The 22,123-nt window shown below is 36.4% G+C and overlaps 1 protein-coding gene across 1 annotated transcript in view; it reads right to left on the bottom strand.

Moving 5' to 3' along the window:
- Positions 1 to 746: 746 nt before the first annotated feature.
- MRC1 (mannose receptor C-type 1) overlaps positions 747 to 22,123 on the bottom strand; it is a gene marked incomplete at its 3' end in the record, with an annotated part of 80,805 nt that continues 59,428 nt past the window's right edge. The window contains exons 19-30 of the mRNA XM_084254338.1: positions 21,331 to 21,431; positions 20,669 to 20,811; positions 20,182 to 20,296; positions 16,797 to 16,963; positions 14,674 to 14,776; positions 9,196 to 9,428; positions 7,256 to 7,421; positions 6,298 to 6,447; positions 3,599 to 3,712; positions 2,987 to 3,151; positions 1,843 to 1,884; positions 747 to 997 (exon numbers count right to left, since the gene is read on the bottom strand). Of these exons, the coding sequence (XP_084110464.1) occupies positions 747 to 997; positions 1,843 to 1,884; positions 2,987 to 3,151; positions 3,599 to 3,712; positions 6,298 to 6,447; positions 7,256 to 7,421; positions 9,196 to 9,428; positions 14,674 to 14,776; positions 16,797 to 16,963; positions 20,182 to 20,296; positions 20,669 to 20,811; positions 21,331 to 21,431 (1,750 nt within the window). The remainder of the gene's footprint in view (positions 998 to 1,842; positions 1,885 to 2,986; positions 3,152 to 3,598; positions 3,713 to 6,297; positions 6,448 to 7,255; positions 7,422 to 9,195; positions 9,429 to 14,673; positions 14,777 to 16,796; positions 16,964 to 20,181; positions 20,297 to 20,668; positions 20,812 to 21,330; positions 21,432 to 22,123) is intronic.

Below are 22,123 nucleotides of genomic sequence, written 5' to 3' on the forward strand. Positions count from 1 at the left end.
AAATTTACACTTGCTAGGATGACCAAAATACAAATCTGTTAAAAACAGATGTGTTTGAGGTGTATTTCACATTATCTCAGTACATCCAGTTATGCAAATTTATATTTTTATTTCACATCTTTGCATTCCTGATATACAAGTAACAGGACAAAGAACACATTTGCAATACTCAACCTGGAACACCCTGTTTGGGGAAAAACAAGATTTTCAGCTACAGTATTCATTCTGCACATGTACAAATACAATGGTGATACCTGGAGTGAAAATCTATATAGGTAAAAGAAAAAAAAAGGGACTAAATTTTTATGCCACCTGAGGTTATTGATACTTGATTTTTAAATCATCTTCTATGACTGAATTACAATTCAATAGACAAAATTTCTTTGTGAACTCCTTCACCTATTTCAGAAAATGGAGGGTGGATGCTTCTGAGGTTCTTTGCTCTGCATGCAGTTACTAGCAGCTACACACCAATGATGTTCAAATGTTGACATTGCTGTGTTGTGTATTTACATGAGATATTTTTTAAAGTGGTAGTCAATATTCCTATCCCTCTTTTGTGAAAATCTCTTGCCAAGATAGAAAATGGTATTTTCTAATTTTTTTTCCGATTAGACAAAGAAAAAAATGACAGACCAGCACAACACAGTACTAATTCTAAAGGAAACAATCACACTGAATGAAAGACCCTAATATTTGAGCTACTATTTTAGGAAGCTCAAATATATCTACATCACATGTTGATATTAGATGACTGCATGCTCATTCTGTTCAATGTTGCCCACGAGATCTTTTGTGTCACTAGTTCCTGGACTCAATCTACTGTTAAAATAGAGAGTGTTTTCAAAAGTGCCTTCTGGAGGTAAGGGTACACGTCTTTTCTTATAAAAGTAGTAAGCAGCGAAGCCAGCACCAGCTAAAATCAGGAAGATCACAAAGACCACGACACCTGGCGTGCTAGAAGATGGCTTGGGAGGACTCATCTTCCTTGAGTCAGCTAAAAATAAATAAATTCATTTTTAAAAAGTGAAGGAAGGCAGGTCACAAAATGCTAAAGATAACAATACAATTTCCTTTTTTGAAAAGCCAAAATGCATGAATATTCTTTCAAGTGACACTTGTCAAAGAGAAATGCAGAACATGAAAACAATAGTCCACAGGATATGGAGAATTATCTTAACATTTGTGTTATTATTCAGTTGCAAGAATACTTCATCTACCTCTGAGGCATTGAGCTAATGAGCATTTTAAAATATTTATGCCTGTTTTGAAATAATTTAAATAAGCTTACAAATGCATTATATGAAGATACATATATAATAATAATAATAATGATAACAATGTAAAACAAGTGTGAAAATTAGGAAAACAGAAAATAAGGGTAGTGGCAATTTGAACTCATAGGTACAATGAGTTAATAAATAGCTCCCCTGAAGTTCAGGAGGGGGTTACTGGAAGCCATAAATCTCACTTGGCATTTTTTAGCTGTCATTAAAATGAGTTATAGAGGATAAGTTACCTGATTCAAGTCATCTACAAAATAAAAATTGAAAATTTTGCTCAAAAAGAGAAAAGAAACCCACAGAAATTCCTGGGGAAAATTTCTTCCATCTTTGTAAGAGAGGAAGGAATGTCTTCAAAAACATCTTAAGGTAAAAACGACAACATGCTTTTCTACAGCATCATTCAAGGGAGGTTGAAGATACAACGACAAGGGCTAGTGCAGCTTAAGCAATTCTGCCGAGAGTGCAGGATATGTAGGGAATGCTTAGTATGATTTTTTAAAATAAACTGTATTGATGTGTTTCTAATAAAGAACTTGAAATTTTATAATGATCTTACCTTTTGTTGTAACTAAAGTGTGAGTAGGTTCAGCATCAACAACTGTAAAATAAGAAATTCATTAAATACATATAAAACATAATAATTGCATATAGTTAGTATCTTTCATTTCACATGGAATCTTACACATTTTGTTCATGATAAATATGAGATGACATAACATGATATGGTTGGATAGATACATTTGGTTCATGATGATACACTATATAGATTGATAGGTGATTGATAGGTTGGTAGGTAGGTAGATTGAACTTATTTAGCAGCATCTTCTGGCTATCTGTTGAGTTTGAATCTATTCAAAAATCTGAAAATATGATACTCTGAGTTGCATTTAAGTCCTTGATACTCAGCCTCAAGATCTACCCAATCTACCCATAAATAATGAATTCTAGAAATTGGTTCACTGCATTCTGAAATATTACAAGGCATTTGAAAGAACAGTAAAGTGAGACTCCATCATTGTGCTAAAGGCTGTCATATCTCAGAACCAAGTTTTGAAAGACTGAATGACTACACAATTCTAAAATAATAAAATCTACTGGGCATGGAGTAGTAGTTGATCTAACTCATTTATTTAAATCATGATCTACTTAATAATCTGATCTTTTGGGAAGGCAAAAGTGGAATGTCACAAAAATAGTAAAGTCTACATAGCATCACATCATGAGCATTTAACACTATTAAATTCCCCCAATACCCATCTTTATATGGTATGCCACTCAATCTCAGAAGAAAAGTTAACTGGTCTTTCATGATTTATTTTGTAATAAATTCTGATTCTTCTCCATAATGCTGGCCCCTTCTAGTTCAACAGGGAAGACTGATCACCCCTTCCCTCTCAAGCCGCACTGTTTTGTAAGCTGGCTGTCCCAAATGCTTGCAACTTTGCATATCCACAGGCATGGATATCTAATGATGTTGATGTACCAAAATCATTATGACACCTAAGCAGGCAGAGTGTTTCATGCTTACTCACATCTGCAGACTGCAATTGATCACTAGGGCTGACTGGGTTTTTCACATGTATAAGGGGAAAGCTTGCAAAGGATTTACAATGAAATTATAATCCCATACCTGACATATTAATATTAGAAAGAAATGATGGCCTATGAACACAAGTACCATAGGACCAATTTTTACTTACTTTTGGGTCTTTTACAAATATATCCTTTGTAGGATGAGCAGTGAATGTTTTTCCAAAACCCAGTAGCTGCAACTAAAGCTACACAATCATTTCGTTCACCAGAGGGATCCCCTGTGTTCCAGTTGACAAAAGAAACTGGATTGTTGTTTATCCAGAGCCACATTCCTAATGAACAAATAAAGAAATAGAAAGAGAATTTAAAAATAATCCATCTTACAATAAATTCAATTTATTCATGCTAAATTTCTAAGCATATTATTTTACATTATAGTAGTTGTTCATCACCAGATTTTATAGGCAAGATTACAATGACTAATTATGAGTGAGGAAGAAACTAAGACTATATTTCTTATATAGCTTTAGTTGAAATTTTAGTCCTTATTATTCCAAATGTAATTTACCCTTCTCTAATTTTTTTCTAGCATATAGCTACAGTCTTTGAATTAGCAACTTTCAAGAGTGAATAATATGTGAGTCATTTAAAATTTCAGTTCCTATCGCATAAGAAAGTATAGGTTTGATTTTTCAAACTTCTCACATATTAATCATTATTTAAGGCAAGACTTTATGGAGTTGAAAACTGGTCTTACATACAACATTTTGAAGTATTACCTTCAACATTTCTGTACAATCCTATCCAAAAATTGGTTTTGCTTTGAAGTGGCTCAATTCGATAGGACAGAAAACTTGATTCAGCAGCATTTTCAATGGAAGCCAAAGAAGAACCTACAAATTATAAAAAATAAATATGACAGAAGTATACTTAAATAACTGAAAATATTTTTTATGAACACAGTATTTATATTAAGAGCAATAAAAAGCATGCCAACATTTCCACTTAAGGGAAGAATTTCAAAGAGTGGATATTCGCCTTCTCGAAATTTCAGCTTTCATTCTGAAAATATGATTTTAAAGCATCATTTGTGTACAGGAACTGAATGACTCACTGTAGGAAATGCAAAGATGTGTAGATTATATCATATGCCTAAGAAGCTTATGCCAGTGGGTAGAAATGACTAAAGAGTACAAAGGAATATAATTGAAGCAGTAACAGGGACAAACTCCTTAACATAAGTCCTAGCAATGTTGGGTTTTTTGTTTTTTTTTTTTTGAGTTAACACCAAAAGCAAAGAGAGCAGAAGCAAAAAATAAAGATATGCGACTACCTCAAAATGAAAGCTTCTGCAAGACAAAGGAAATCAACAAAATGAAAAGGCAACCTATGGAAAGGGAGAAAATATTTGCAAAGCACAAATCCTCTAGTGGGGTTAAAATCTGAAATATACAAACAATTTATAAAACTCAATAACAAAAGAAAAAAATTTAATAGACAAAGGACCTAAATGGCTATTATCAAAGAGTCAAAAAAGAAAATATGCTAGAGAGATGTGGAGAAAGGGGAACGCTATGCACTGTTGGAGGGAATATAAACTAATATAGTCTCTAGGGATAATGGTATGGAGTTTTCATAGGAAATTCAAAGCAGAATTACCAGTTGATCCAGAAATACCATATCTTGGTTATACCCAAAGAAAATGAAATCACTACGTTGAAGAGATATCTCTGTTCCCACATGTGTTGCAGCATTATGCATAAGAGTCAAGGTATGGAAACAATCCAAGTTCCCATTGGCAGATAGATGGATAATGTAACACACACACACACAGACACACACACACAGAGGAATATAACTCAGTCTTTAAAAGTCTGCCATTTGTAACAACATTGATTAACCTGGAAAGCATTATGCTAAGTTAAATAAATCAAACAGAGATAGACAAGTACTGCATGGTATCATTTATAAGTGATTTTTTTTTTAAAGTTGAACTCATAGAAACAGAAAGTAAAAAGTTAGTTGCTAGGGGTCAGGGGTAGAGGAAACAGGGAGAAGTTTGTCAAAGGGTACAAACCTGTTATAAGATAAAGCAGGTCTTAGGATCTAGTATTGTATAATACGGTCACTATAGATGAAACACTTTTGCATTCATTGAAATTTACTAAGAGACTAGGATTTAAATGTCCTTACAAAATAAAACTGAGATGTAGGGAAATAAGTTAGGTGATAATGTGCTAGGTAACTTGATGGGAAAAATCCTTTAACAATGTATATCAAATCATCACATCATATACTTAACTGTGTATCAGTTATACCTCGGTAAAGATGAGAAAACTAAATACAAAATTAAGTCAAAACTTGAGGCTGACTTTTGAAAGAACCTAAGGGTTGAATGAAGAACCCTGGTAAAAATAATTCATAAAATACTCAGTGGGGGGCCTCCCTGGTGGCACAGGTGGTTGAGCGCTGCATTGTGAAGCTGTCCACAGCCTCTGCAGCATGGGTTCCATCCCAGCCGGCCAGCGAGAATCCCACATGGCGCAGCAGACCTCTCCTGTCTCGCCCACTGCTCCCCTCAGCAGTGTATTTCGTCAGTCTGCCTGTTCTGTTCCCCACTCTGGCTCTGGTGAATTCTCTCACCCTCCTGTGTATCTGGCCTGTACCCTGGTTCTTGTATAAAAAATAAACAACTCTTTAAACAAATACTCAATGGGACTTAAACAGATTTCTAGATACAGCCTGAAAAATTAACTTCACTTGACATTTTTATTTGGGGGAGGGGGAATTATCCATCTATGACAGATCTATTTGGGTTTTGTTTTGTTTTTCTTCACAAGTAAGATAGCTGGACTGAAATGGCTCATTGTAAAACTTGAGTTTTTTCAGTGATAAGGTGTGTCTACAACATTCTGGATAACTGAAACTAAGAATTCAAACAATGATTAATATTAGGGCAGAAAGTAAGAAAGACTTGTTCAGCAAATGATTCTTTCCTACTGGAATTCTTCATAATTTTGAGGCTGCAATATTAGAAATTACATTTAGGGGCATGTTAACATCATTCTGTTACAATACAAGTTAAGAAAAACAAACAGGTATTTTTCTATTCCTCGCCTTTTTTTTTAAGATTTATTTATTTATGCATTTAAGAGCTGGGGTCCAGGCCAGAGGTGTAGGAGGTTAGCGGATTCACCAAGAGAGTGGGGAGCAGAACAGACAGATTGAATGAAATACAATGTTGAGGGGAGCAGAGGGCAAGACAGGAGAGGTCTGTTGCACCATGTGGGTAGCTTCCTGTCCGCTGGGGACTGAATTCATGCTGCAGAGGCTGTGACTGCTTCATAGTGCTGTGCTTAACCCCTTGCACTACTAGAGAGGCCCTATTCCTCACATTCTTAAAGTACAGTGTTATCAGTATTGTGGTAATCCAGAAAAGGCAATCATGGGATTTCCTTACAGTAAATGTGGCACTTACCCATTCGAAGACATTCCAGAGATGCCTGGCCCCAGTTTCTTGTATATGAAGACTCAATATAGTAGCAGTGACCATGGAAAGGAATCCAGGCTGTGTGCTCTGACTCTGGGCATCTCCCAGGCAGCTGTGGAGGTTCAGTGGCAGGGATTTCTGTTAACAAAAAACATTTAAAATAAAGTAAAATCTGAAGTTTCTCTAATAACAGAATAATACATTAGAAGCTAAGGCAAATTCATCATCTACCTTTACCCTAAAAAATGTTTCAATGGCAATTACTTGAATGCACCATTTTTATTATTGGCTTTTGAAGAATTTTATAAGAGCATGTACTATGATTTCATGGCAATCACACCCATAAATAAGAATGTAGACACCTACAAATATAGTTCTCTCCAAAAAGTCACCCAAAATTCATTTATGAACTTTCCCTTCAAGACACTTTGCCTTTTCTGGATCCTAATCAATAAAGACCCTACATAACTATGACTGATATCTGTGATGTAACTAAATATTATAGTTACAATTCTACAACTTCACCACTGTCTGATTCTAGAACGCATTCTACAACTGTATTACTATACTATCACTAACTTTACCAAATCTATACCCATTCTGATAAAATTATTTTGATATAGATGTGCTATTCACATCAAAAGTAATCATAATGTCCTGAGTAATCTGACATCAGATTCAGAGAGTTGTCTAAAAAACAAAAATCAGAAATTCATAAAAAACAAATCCTAGCAATGAAGGAAATTTTCTGCCTCCATTATTGTGATCTATCTATACATATATATATTTGTTTATTACCAAGTCATTCTTTTGCTAAGTGAAGGAATATGTTTTATCGTATTCTTAAGTTACCCAAGACATATTATTGTGTAATAATATCAAGTGCTATGAATTTGTTTATTGAGAAAGTTTCAAATTCCTTGATTGTTTTTGTGAAGTCAATTACCATCTGATCTTTTGCAGAGAAAATAAAAACTTTCATTGCAATGTGCTGTCTTCCAGTAGCCATCATTACCCAAATAAACACATGCAGACTTCAGTTTGGGCTCATTAGCAGCCCAATTACTGTACCTCATCCTCCATTTATCAGTCCAAACATATTCATTATTGGTCTGCAAGAACAAAAACAACCATTAAGCCTTGCTTAGAAAATACCAAAATACCAAAAGAAAATACCAAAAGAACCAAATCAGGATCAAGATGTACATTTAAGACTGTGATTTCACAAAGACTCTTCAACACTGGGGGATAAAAAGAACATTAGAGATCATTTCTACCAAATGAATTCAGTAAGTGTATCCTTAAAAAAGATAACTTGCTTGAGATTCTCATGAATACAATCTTGAAAGGTAATTTGAAAACACTGATTTAAAAACCTATGTCTTATTTTCTGAAACTCCTTTATTTGCAGGTTTTCAGTACAAAAAAGTTTTATCTTCAGAAAAAATAAAATACTTATATTATAGTTGAAATGATAAAAAAATCACATAATTTTCATTAAACTAGTAGGTTACTGTTTGGTTGTTGAAATAGCACCAGTGACAAATGACTTAGGGACGGTCTCTAAGACATTAGAGTCATAAGGAATCTAAGTCTCTCACTTCCAGTTAGGTGATCTTTCAACTATAATGAACCAGTATGGCATTTAAAACAAAACAAAACAAAACAAAACAAAAACCCTGTTGCTGTTTTTTTTTCCATTTGCACGCTCAATTTCTTATTAAATTTGGTTGAACAAACTTATTGTCACATAGATTGATAACTTTCAAAAATATCACTTATCTATCATATTCTTATAATTGTCTAAAAGATTTTATAGGTAATGCCTAAAAACAGATGATATTTAACATCAGAGATAACTGAGCTTTTAAACAATTCAAATATTTGTTTTTTAATGCAATAGTTAATTTACTAAGCCAATTACCAAAGAGTCAATGATAAAATCCAAAGCAAGTATTTTTTCAAGTTAGAATTTTATGGTATTCTACCATATTCAATCAAATAATGTTTATGTAATAATTAAGTCCATAGATGTAAGGAAGACAATAGTATTGTTTAATTACAAATACTGGTACAGTGGAAACCTACTGAGTCTTTCAAAAAATAAATAAATCTATTTTAAACTCATTCTAACAAGATGATGGAAGAGTAAAGACACCAGGCTCACCTCCTCCCCACAAATACAACAAAACAATATGCAGATAAAAACAACAGTCCCTGAAAGGTGACTAGAAGACCATCATATTTGCAAGGAAAAGTGACATGGATGGATGGACGGATGGATGGATGGGAGGTGGATCACAAGGCATCAGAGAAGATTCATTTTAGGAATATTTTTGGCAGCTCCCTTAATTCCATGCCTCATTCCTCATCCAACCCCATTCTCTGCCAGCTAGTTTTTTCTGCTATGGAATACCAGGAATTGATGAAATATGATATTTGTCACACATGGAAGGAAGTTCCACATCTTTAGGAGAAATAACAACTCTAGTATGACTTGCCACAAAAAAATAAAAAGTATGTCCTTTAACAAGCAGCTATGCTCCTGGATTGCTTTCTTAATTCCCAAGGTATGATCATAATCATAACACTAGAAAGAAATAGGTGAATAAATAAAACAGCTTAGACAGAAATTAATTTTAACACTTAAAAGCAAGTTGAGCCTTAAATAAGTTTTCATTTATTTTCTGACATTCATCACTAGCCTGCTAGGTCCTTGAAGGCACTGGAGTCTTTAAAAATTGGGTCTTGCTCTTGTTAGCATCATTCACACTACCTGGAACAATTTCTTATACTTAATAAGGGTTCAACACAATGAACAGAAAGAGAACCATATTCAATCACAATATCTCAATCCTATCAAGTCTCATGTTTCCAGCATCTTACCAAGTTACTGTTCAGGGCAATCCACACAGGTTCATTAAGTGATTGTGTCTGCATCCATGCAAATGCATTACTATAGGGATCTAGAATGCTAGCCATAAAGGAACTGTGAAATTTGCAGTAATCCTGTGCTTTAAGCCATGGTAACTTTAACTTTATGAGTGAGTAGCTACTTTCACCATATTTAATAAAGCCATCTGTTGAAACTGTTGTTGGAGGATTAGTCAATGAAGAATCTGGAATAAAAAGATAATCTTCATTAGCATTATCAATAAACAATACTTGAGTGGCATCAGTAAATGACTACTAATCTCATACATCATAAACATAATCAAAATAGCACAAATCCAAACCATTAGTTGTTTAAAATATTTTCAAAAGCTATTTAAAACCAAAAAAGATTGCTTTATTTTTAATCAGTGTGCCTGCTTAAATTAATTTCAAAACTATATTTAGAATATTAAGGCAGATATATGATCAAATTTTGAAATGAAAGAAACAAAAAGATTAGCAAATCTAATGAGATTTAGTATCTAGATGAAAGAAACGCATAAACTAATTCTTTTTGCCAATCCTATAAATTAAAGAATATCTATCATCCTGTCATCAATCATCTTTATTTTTCCATTTTGGTTGAATTTCAATGTCAAGAATAGTTTTCTTCCCCTTTCCTCAATCTGTTCCACTTGATCCATGAATCTGCATCTTCTTGTATTGATTTGTCTCCACCTCTGTGTAATGTACCTTGACAAGACTAGTTTAAGTTCTGGAATAAAGTTGATGAAGGACAAGAATAGAAAAACAACTGAGAAGCAGGTGTGTCACAAGACCAGAAGCCCGACACATACAAGGAGGTAGGGGTAGAATAGAATACCATGGACATTGACACAGCTATGGAAACCGAGCTCCTTAGACGCAGAGGACAGTTGCAGAAACTAGTACCCTTAGGCGTGGACGCGTAGACAAAGCATAAAATCCAACCAGGTATCTGAGGGCACATCCAAGGGTAAAGATAGGGAGATTGACAGCTTCATAGCACTGTGCTTTAACCCCTTGCGCCACTAGGAGTCTGCAGCTTCTGAAGCACGAGTTCAATCCCTGGTCAGCCAGGGACCTACCCATATGGCACAGCAGACCTCTCCTGTCTCACCCTCTGCTCCCCTCAGCAGTGTATTTCAGTCAGTCTGCCGGTTCTGTTTCCCACTCTGTCTCTGGTGAATCCTCTCACACACATCCCCCACTCCCTGACCCCGCCTGCCACACCTCTGGCCTGTACACCAGTTCTTGTATGCATAATCTTTTTTTTAAAAAAGAGGGCCTCCCTGGTGGTGCAGGCAGTTGAGCACAGCGCTGTGAAGCTGTCCGCAGCCTCTGTAGTGACAGTTTGATCCCCACCAGCCGTGGAGATACCCACATGGTGAGACAGACCTCTCCTGTCTCACCCGCTGCTCCCCTCAGCAGTGTATTTCGTCACTCTGCCTTTTCTGTTCCCGGCTCTGTCTCTGGTGAATTCTCTCACCCTCCCACACGTCTGACCAGTACCCCAGTTCTTGTATAAATAAATACATCTTTAAAAAAAAAAAAAGCTATGGAGATTGAGCCCATTGTAGAATCTCCCCGGCCCCTTTCAAATTCTACATAGTTATCCAAAATTAGCAACCAACTGACTCACAAGGAATTAGCCCCTCCAAAATAGAAGACAGTATCAGTTCAGAGTCTGCACAGGCTGTGACTATGCAGGTGCTTCTTTTCACCAACTCTTGCCTGCAGGGCAGCAGCCTCCTGCCTGCCCGTGACCTGTCCCATGCTGGGACTTCACTGACCTCCCTCAGTGGAGGCAGCACTCCTCAAGGCCGCCTTCCTGCAACCATGCAGGCTTCTCTTAGCAAACCTGTCCCTTCAGGGCAGCTCTCCCTGCCCACTTATGTTATGCAAGTGTCCTTTCTTCTTCTGTCCCTTTTCCCTAATAAACGTGTTTTTTAAATACAACTAATGTCTCTGTGTTGTGGAGAAACCTGCCTGGGAAACTCACTGCGTGTCGCTGAAAGGGGAGCTCTGGTGACACCTTTCCCAGAGTGAACCCAAGGACCCTGTACTCCAAACTCACAGACTCAAAAAAAAAAAAACAAGGTCACACACCTGTCCTGTCCCTGGTTCTTTTAACCTTGATGTCAGTATTATACTCTCACCAATAATTTCCTTTTCCTTTATCCAGACAGCCCATATCTTAACCAAACTGACTCTGCGGTCATAGTTAATATAAGTCAAGTCACTTTGACTTTCTGATCTTTCTTCCTCAATGTCCTAGCATTGGTTTCTAATCATTGCTTTAGGCTCCACCCATACTTTAAACTACTTTCATCAAGACCCAAAAAGAGAGCTTTTCTCTATGTGCCTTAGCTGATGCCCTAGATCAAGGGTCAGCAAAAGACAGACAGAGGGTGAAATCTGGCCTGGTACTGTTTTCATAGTCCACAAGCAAAGAATGGTTTTTAAATGGTTCAAAAAATTTAATTTTTTTTAAAAAAGATTTATTAATTCTTGGGGGCCTCCTTGGTGGCTCAAGGGGTTAAGACAGAAACTATGAAGCAATCCACAGCCTCTGAAGCATGAGTTCGATCCCCGGCCAGCCAGGGAGCAACCCACATGGCACAGCAGACCTCTCCTGACTCGCCCACTGCTCCCCTCAGCAGTGTACATCCGTAAATCTGCCTGTTCTACTCCCTACTCTGTCTCTGGTGAATCCTCTCACCCCCTCCACATCTCTGACCTGTACCCCAGCTCTTGTATGCATAAATCAATAAATCAAATATATCAATCTTTAAAAAAAAAGATTTATTCATTCATGCATACAAGAACCAGGGCACAGGTCAGATGTGTGGGAGGGTAAGGGATTCACCAGAGGCAGAGTGGGGAACAGAAAGGCAGACCAACCAAAATACACTGCTGAGGGGAGCAGTGGGTGAAACAGGAGAGGTCTGCCGCACATGTGGGTATCTCCCTGGCCAGCCAGGATGGAACCCATGCTGCAGAGGCTGCGGACAGCTCCACAACGCTGTGCTCAACCGCCTGTGCCACCAGGGGAGGCACCCAAAAATTAATATTTCTTGACACATAGACAATGTGAATATGAAATTCAAATTTGTGTCTATAAATAAAGTTTTATTGGAACACATTTTCACTCATTTGCTTATGGCAGAGTTGAGAAGTTGTAACTTTGTACGAAATGAAAATCTCTCTCTTTATAGAAGAAGCCACCACCCCTGGTCTATGGTTCTCAAAATCTTTCCCTACTAGTTTTGTCTTGGCTGATTCTCTGATGTGCTCCACTTTATACCAACCCAATTCACCATCTACCTTGTTCTGTCACTACACAAATGCCAAACTTACTTTGGATTATGCCTGGTAAGGTAACAACTCCCTTTCAGCAAGCAAGAGTATCTTCCCCTTTCTTCTGCTGTTGCTGCCATCTTGTGTTGGTAAAATATCATTAAATCCAGAAAACCAGGACAGACCCCTTTAAATGTTGCAACCTATATGAACTTAACAATCTTATCATTTCCCAACTTGGAGAGATCTGGGGTTGACTTAATATCAATGGGAAATTTTGGACAACTAAAAGTGTCACATGAAGTTTGATATAAAGCTAGATAAAAAAGTTTCATGGATGGCTACATATAATTAGGAAACAGTTAACCTATCTATTTGCTTGCTTGTTAAAACATTCAGAGAAATAATACTAGGAAAAACTAAAATACTGAGTCATTTTCAGGTGGTTAGTTTGTAGGTTATATGTGTATTATGTATTTTATACATGCATTATGTATTTTATAAACTGTCATTTTCCCTACCTATTCATATATATATATATATTCATGTTTTTTATTCCTATATGTTCCTATACATATGAATAAAAACAAAGCAACAATTTAAAAGATACATTATATAGTCTTTGTTGAAATTCTAGAAAATACACAAAAACATAAAGAGAAAACATAACCAATACTCTAACCAACTAAAAATTACCTCTCAACAGTTCACATTTTCCTTATAATTTATACCTACATACCTAAAATATAAATATGTATTACACATAATGTATGTAACACACATTTGTGGAGAGTGAGAAGGTTTGAAATACGTGGAAAAATTCAATGAAGGAGTTGAAGTCTTTACCCCACTATCCAAAGATAATCACTATTCAGGTTTTAATCCATTTTTCATAGTATTTTTGTTCCTATTTTCTAAAGGGGATTATTGTATTTTTTGCATAACTGATAATCTATAAAATTTATATTCTTCCTTTTTCCCCTAATGTTATCTGCTTAAGATTAATTTATTAAAAATTTTCTAAGTATTTTATTGGTGCAGATAGTCTATCATTTATCTCATAATAAGAAAAAAAGATTTTAAATACACTTGTGATTTATCACAAGGAGCCTCCCCCTTTGCCCAAAGGACAGAGGCCCAGATGGCATGCCTTGGCATTACCGGCACCCCAAGACTCGTTCTGGGAAGTAGAGAAGTTTGGAATTTCTGCAGTACTTTTCAACCATCTGAAATGATTTTCAGTCTTTGTCATAAGAAGACAATAGCTCCCTGATTTTCCAGAAAATAGAAAAACCTGTTAGATCAGAGAGAGTAAGTATCTTCTTCTCAAACTGATCCTCTAAGAGCTTTACTCAGAATAACAGCAACCCACCTCACCCTCCACGCTCATTTCTAATCTAACTTCTTCTTGTATAGCTAGACATTTTTGTTGTAGTTTTGATAGAAACTAAAATGCATGTAATCATTATCTTGATTCTAAGTAAATAATTACATTCTCCTTTATTTTCATTTAACCATACGTGAACTTCCTAAAATGAAAAGAAAAAAAATCAGATACCTCGTTTTAATACAGGACATACAACAAACACCAAAGCATAATTGATGTTTTGTGTCAATGGTTCTCAAATTATGCAATTTGAACCTATGTGCTCTCACACTAATATTTTTTATAAAGTCGCAGAGTCTCTGCTCTACTCCAGAAAATCTGTCCACAATCAGCAGGTCAACACCACAAAATATATATGGAAAGTTTTCTCCCACTCTCTTTATCAAACTGTATTTAATCTTCTGTTTTTCAAGTCCTGAAATTGCAACAACACAGTGTGTGTGTTTTGATTCCATATTTGTAAAAAGTCACAATTAGACAAACAGCCCAATTTTCAAACAAAATTCAAAAAATGTTCAAGCTTAATCTGCACAGAACTCTCTGGTAATGGATGAAGGATGCACACACACTCATGAATAAAATATAGAAACCACTGCTTTTGTCTGTTATGGATGAAAGTGAGGATCAAGCAAGAGAGTGGTCAGTTTTTGTAAGTACTTGTATTTTTCAACAATTTAAAGTTCACAGCAAAATAGTGGCACTTTTTAAAAAATACTTTTTAAAAACACAGCTCTTACAGACAGCCAACGTTTGGTAGATCTTACCAGGAAGCATCTGGCATACATAGCCTCGCTTGTTGTCACACTTGTCATCCATCCATTTCCCTACTTCCCTTGATTTCCCTCCAATAATAACAACACAGTCAGCCTATATATTTATGAAGGGGGAAAAGAAACATGAATTAATCATTAATTACATCAATTCATTAATAAGCAAAAAAAAAAAAAATGCAGCCCTTACCCCTAACCTCTAAATTTGAAGACTGTCCTAATTCACTGACAGTATGTTCAACGCAAACTTTTAATGCAATTGCACCCCTTACCAGGTAGACCACCCCTTACCATATAGACCTCTCACACTGAACTCTTGTTATTTTAACTGGAAGTCACCCATAGAGTTGGATAAATATTGAAGATAGATGTGAGAAACTTTACTGTTAGAAAATTCGTCAGTTCCCTGATCACAATTATCAAACATACCACAATTAGAGTGTCCTCTCAATGTCCTGCCTACAGCTCATTATCTCACAAGCCTCAAGTGTCAGGAACCCCAATTCTATGTTTCAAAGATTGTCTATTCCACTTCACCTCCCCTCATCGCTATTCTGATCTTCCATTATCCTGGCTCAGAGTCTCTGCTCTACTCCAGAAAATCTGTCCACAAAAAACAGGTCAATACCACAAAATACATATGGAAAGTTTTCTCCCACTCTTGTTATCAAATGGTATTTAATCCTCTATTTTTCAAGTCCTGAAATTGCAATAATACAGTATGTGTGTTTTGATTCCATATTTGTAAAATATAAACTATATTATTTTACAAGCACTAAGAACAGTATAACAGTATATTCAATTAAAAAATTAACTTTTATTCTAGATGGTGAAATTACAATTGATTGTTGGTTTGTTTGTATTGCTTTTCTTTATGTTCTACAAACAAAAACCTTGAATAATAATGAATTTGCATAAAATTCAACACTTATACATGAAACATTTCTAAGTAAACCCTACCTCATTCCATTCCATTCAGCCATTAAATCTCTTCAGTAAGTTTACAGTCCTCTCAATAAGTTTCTTTAAATTTCAGAAAATTCAAAGAATTGCTCCACCCATATTCAAAATCTATCTACCCTGCACTGATAGTAAAGATGCCTTTTTAATTGCCTATCTGACAAAGTCCAAACTTGTTTGTAGAGCATCTAGATTTCTCTAATTCTGCTTTCCACCTTTCACGCTTACCCCTACTTCTTTTCTGTACAAAACTCCTTTTACATCCAAAGTCACTACTCTACTTCTGCCCAAACCCACCTTGCATATATTTTCTGGAACACTTTCTCACCTTGCCCAATAAACATGGTTTTCTCCATCCTCTTGCCAAGTTCCCTGATCTTTATGTTTTAAGACTCTTGAGAAAACAAACCACTGCTGATTCTTTCTCATATCCCTTCCCTCCACAAATGGAGGGTTGCATAGGTAAGTGTTAATTCATCAGATCACCTGCTCCCACAGTAAGTTTCTTAACTCCTAACCATTACAGTGCTTTTATAACTGGTCCTGTCATTACCTAGTTCCATTTCTTTTTTTCTGATATAATAGTTCAGGTTAAGTGGAAGCTTCTTTCACAGAAGCACAAATTCTTACATTTCTTCATGTTTTTCACAATGTTCAGAATGGTATTTAACATTGATTGGCTGTTTGATGATATAAGAATAAGTAAAAAGAGCATAATAAAAAAGCAATCATCTGCCGTTTAGATTAATATATAAAAACTTTTAGCATAGTACTTGCCACATCATAAGCACTCTGGAATGTTAGCTATAATGATGATATATGTGGAAGTAATAGTAGCTTCCAGACAAACCCCAAATCCTATGACACCCTCAATAGCTCAGGAGCAGCTTAGGCAACGAAAGTTGGTGACTCTGGGTGCAGGAAACATCCTGACTACTCCATAGGCCCAGATTGGAACTGACTTTCCCTACATCTCATTTGCAACCTTAAGTTGAAGAGTACTTTGCTGAATTTTTGCCTCTTTTCTCCAGCCTGGCTCAGCCTGAAACTGTAAAAATCTCTAAGATAAACCAGATCAAGGTAGACTTTTCACAGACGAGTAACTACTAACATGATGATTTTAAGCATACTGGTATCGTACGGAGAGTGATATTTACCTCTTCAAAAGAAAGACTGCTCCTCCTTCCAGCTGGGAACCCATTTGCCCAGTTGGTGTAGCTAACTCCTCGCCCATCTGTCCACAAGAACGTGCGCTCGGAATTGACATCATTCAGTCCGTTCCAGACGTTAAAAGTAGAGCCCTTCATGTGATAGGTGAGAAATGCTGAAAGAAAGTTTCACAAGATAATTTTAAACTTTGGGAGGAAACACTCAAAATATGACAGACATTCAAAATATATTCATTTTCAAATATCATATCAGTTTAAGGTCTTTCTTATTATTTAAAAGCACTTCCCTGAATACAAACATGTTAGCCATGTTATTACTTTAACTTTGACCTTTGGATTGTCAAATGTTTCTCACAATAAAAGGCTAGGTTTTACTCAGTCACTGTAGATATCTGTACAATAGTGCCCTGCCCAAAGGCACCAGGGCACTGGATCAAGGAGGTCAAAGGTTGCTGATGCCCACCTCCTGCCTCACTCTCCATTTGTGTACCCAATCTGGGTCACAACTACCCTGGCACTGTGGGAAGATGTGCACTTTTCTAATTCATGCACAGTCATCAATGGGTTGGTAAGTGTCCTGATTTTATAAATCACATAATCTGATAATAACTGCAGAGGGGGTGGGTGAAAATATGTTTGGGGAGAGAGCTCTTAGTCCAGAAGAGTTATGAAGACAAGACTATTTGTCAAAACAAGACGCATTCAGCTATTCAATTATCAATACTTTGGATTACCTAATTGAAAGAGCTACCCAATGGGGACTCCTTCAAGGCGGTGAACTCCTAGGGGGTCAGCAGCTGTCCAGAGTGTGTTTGGACCCAGGGGGTATCCTGAGGCTAAGGTTCACATCATGGAAAGGGGAGATCTAGAGAAATTCAGAGAATATAGACAAATATGGCCTCTTGTCCCTTGTCAGTTGTGTGGCAGAGAAGATGGCAACAAATATCCAGAAGCTATAGAATGTACCACTCCTTTCCTTTAGCTTATTCCCAAGCTTCCCACGTCAGCTGCCTTCTGCAGCCAGCACAACACCTGCCAGGAATGTGGGTGCCAAGGTAGATGAGCACCTGCTCTATAAAATAGCCATCTCCAAAGACTTATGCCTAAATGCTACTTCTGAATGTAAACAGAAAACCAATGACAAGGCACTTAGAGTTATTAATAGAAAATAAAATAAAATAGAGAGAAGCCACAGAGATACAATTACCTGCTTATTCATGAGCAATTACACATTTTAAAAAAAGATTTATTTATTTATTTATGCAGACAAGAACTGGGGTACAGGCCAGAGGTGCAGAGGGGTGAGAGGATTCACCAGAGACAGAGTAGGGAACAAAACAGGCAGATCTTCTGAAATACTCAGAAGTCTGCTAAGGGGAGCGGCAGGAGAGACAGGAGAAGTCTGCTGTGCCATGTGGGTCACCTCCCCGGCCTGGGATCGAATTCATGCTTCATAGCTGCAGATAGCTTCATAGTGCTATGCTTAACCCCTTCTGCCACCAGGGAGGCCCCGCAATTACACATTTAAACCATGGCTACATGCTTGCTCTTCTGCAGAGTAGTAGTCGCAGCAAGCTTCCTAGTCAGATATTTGCTTACTTCTCAGTTAACAAAGGTAATTTTTTTTTATTCCTGTATTTTTCAAAGAGAGAAGACCATGGGTAGGTATTTATTTTCATTTTATTTTATTCCCTAAATAAGATAATAAATTTTACCCTATCCCCAATTTGAAATGAAATGTGGAAAAGCTCTACCAGCCAATATTTCAGCACTAACATTTTTTTCTGCCAACAACCACAAGAAGAATTCAACAACGTGTGCCTGTTTTGCCAGGAATAATGTTATTTTATCTGAAAATTGTTTCCTTCTGCACATCTCTATTACCCAGGTTCTAATTCTGTTATGCCAGGAATCAGCACTCTGTGGTTAAGAGAGGAAATCAATGATTGTGTTTCTCTGCTGGGTAGCTCAGCCCAAAATGTGGTAGGCCAGTTAGAGAAATGTGAATATTATATTCTTAATTTTTTTTATTATTGTGCTATGGTTTGATCCTTTCCTGTCAGTGTCTGGCAAGTCACTGAACTTGTCAAAGGTTCTCACTGAAAAGTTTGGTTGACTTATTGCACAATGTCTCCCAGAGAGCACGTGATAGCATTTTTGGAGTCAAAGAAACACTTAGAGGAATAGCATACAGGATCCTAGAGTCTCTCTTCTTTATTATGTATCTTTGAGACATGCATTTTCTCCAGTAAATGATTTTAGAAGTCAAAGAATCTTGGAACCAAAAAGAAACTTAGAAATTATCCAGACTATATGTTGCCCTAACAATATCTGCATAAATTCATTCATATGTACAACAAACATTCCTGAGCATCTTCCATACCAAATGCCAGTCAACATTTATGACTCTACAGCATCCATCCAAATTCTTTCCAGATTAAGCATTTTCATAGCCTTTTACAAAACTCTGGAAGCAGCCCATCTGATCAGTTTAATTGCTATACTGACCTCCCAATTGTGAAACGAAATCTATTTCTCTATAATTGCTACTTACTAATTCTAAGTCTTCCTTTAGGAGTCACATAGGATAATCCTTCAAAGACCATACCCTCTGTCCCAGGTGTGAAACCTGCTACCTTTCAAACACTCCTCACTTGCTATGGTTTCCAAACTCTTCATTAGTTTAGTCGTTTTTATCTGAATGACCAGCAATTGGTCAACATCGTCCTTGAAGTCACATCATGTAGTTAACCTAATATCTATTTCAGGTAAAGTGGTCCTGAAAAGACCATGCAGATGTGGTCAAGTATCTTCTTTTGACAACATAATGAATTTTACAATCTTACGTTTCCTCCTTACATGCTCTTCAAAGTGCTGGCTTATTCTTATTATTTATCAATTATTTTTTCTCAAATCGTTCAAAGCATATATTTAAAAGCTAGTGTTAGTGCATTATAAGTTATGTGATCACATAACTAGAAGAGCAGTAAGTAGCAAATCAGTTTTCATTGTATTCCTAAAACTATTCTCTATCTTTAACTGGGGGATGGAGGGGATGGGGGTCAAACTGGATTGATGGAAACAAAATGGAATATAAACTGGAAGACCCAGTTAGGTTCCCAACCCTACAGTTTACTTAGCAAGCTCCAACTCCAGGTTCCCTGAACACCCTTTCCTCATTCACAGGGGGGTAATGACACCTGCCTCTTGGAGTTGTTATGACAATGGAAAGGGACTTTATATGTCAAGTTCCTAGTATGGTGCCCATAACTGAATAAAATTGTTCATAATATGTACTTAATTTTCCCCTTCATATCATTTGATGGGAAGAATACATATTTCAATGCACCACTGATCATAAATGGCTGCATACCTTGCTCTTTTTCATTGAGTATGGATGCCAGATTTCCTCCAAATCCTATGCAAGCTTTTCGTGCCTCTTGCCAATTATTTCTTTCTTCTTCTACAAATCCAAAGATCTTGAAACACTAGGATGGATGTTCAAAAAAAAATGGGAATTAACTAAAGGAAATGTTGTTTGCTCTACAGAAATCACTACACATAATTAAATATAAATTTTCATACAACCAAGTAGAGATCAAAAATTAAGTCAGGTTTTTCACCCACAAACTCTCTGCAAAGTTTTTTCCTCCTTTGGGACAAAGGGTACAACTATTTGGATAAAATCTTCACATATACTCTTAGTTACCACATTGAATTTGAGATAGGCATCTCCATCTATTCTTGCCAAACATTTTCTAAAGTTATGAGGTACATAGAATTTAACTTTACACTGAAAGATTTGCATTGTCACTCTCTATACTGATCAATGGAAAGGCTACAGTTAGTTTTCTTAGTACCTTGTTATTAAAAAGACTCCAGCCTTCCTTACAACCTCCTGAGCTCGGAGTGGTCGTAGGAATAACCGTGGCATTGATGCTGCTATTATGCCGCTGGCAAATGAAGGCATTAGGGTAACCACAATTAATGTCATTCCAAAACCCTAGCAAAGAACATAATAATTAAATTAGACTTAGATATTTATGCTTAAAAACCACTATTTTTAAAAGTGCATTAATGTTTTGTAAGCATTCTCAAAAATGGCTGATGACAATCAAACTATTTTATACAACAGACTCAAAAAAAACTACCCTTTTGCTCTTATTACTTTATTTAATCTTCTCAGCAACAGATAGTTTCTATAATCATTATTCCCATTTACAGATAAAGAGTTGGAGAGAGAGATAAAGGAGATATACAATCATTCTGTATAATTTTTTCAAATCAGAACATGAAAAAATGTTTCTTTTATCAAATAAGAAGTGAGAAGACTGTCATTTTTTATGGTAAATGTTAAATATCCACATTCTCCCTACAAATTGAATGGTTATGCTGCTAAAATTAAAATGTTCCTCTATTTTTCTAATTTTCTTGCCTGATGATAGGCACAGCTTGCCTAAGGATGTAATAAATGACATATCACACTACGAGGTAAATGCAAGAAGATTTTTATATTGTGTACCTGAATGTGAATACATGGTTACACAGTTTTCATCATCGTTTGCAAAATTGGGTTCACCTGGAGCCCATGACACATAATCCACTTTGTTTCCATCCATCCACCTGGAAAAGAAAACCCAGGGATTTAGCAACAATTTAATCATCATATAATTGGCCCAGGCAAGATGTTGACTGAAACATGAAAGGAGCACAGGATTCTATGCAAATTCTAGAAGAGATTCTAGAAACACTAGCAGGAAAACCCAAAGGTCAGTTGGTGTTTTTGATGGCATGGGCTCCCCTGAAGCAACCCAATACCTTCGCTATTCTCTCTTTTTCTCCCTCCATGGGAAAAAAAACAGACTCCATTTCATCTGGACATGGGCCAGAAGCAAATGTCCTCTCCCTTTGGTATTTTTTAGGCATGGTTCTTACAAAACAAAACCACCCAGAGAGGGTGAGAATATTGTTTCTCATTAGTCCCTTTATTTGATTTTCAAGTTTACTCATTTCTTCTAAGGATGTGGGTAATGCTTATTTTCATAAATCATAAAAATTCAGAGAGTGATGGCTGCAAAATGACCAAGAGATCATCAGATGTGACTGTCATATTTTATTTATTTTTACTTATATATATTTCATATCATTGTTCATTCTTAAACAATGTTTGCTTCCCCCTAACCCTCAGATGTAGTGAGGGATGGGAGGGAGGGAGGGAGGGAGAGAGGAGCATGGGGGACTGCGGTGATGGTGCACGAGTGCACTGGTGATGGACCTTCACATTTTAGCGATGAGCAAGCGAGTGCTTAGTCACA

Source organism: Talpa europaea, assembly GCF_964194135.1.
Source record: "Talpa europaea genome assembly, chromosome: 14".
Classification (NCBI taxonomy): domain Eukaryota; kingdom Metazoa; phylum Chordata; class Mammalia; order Eulipotyphla; family Talpidae; genus Talpa; species Talpa europaea.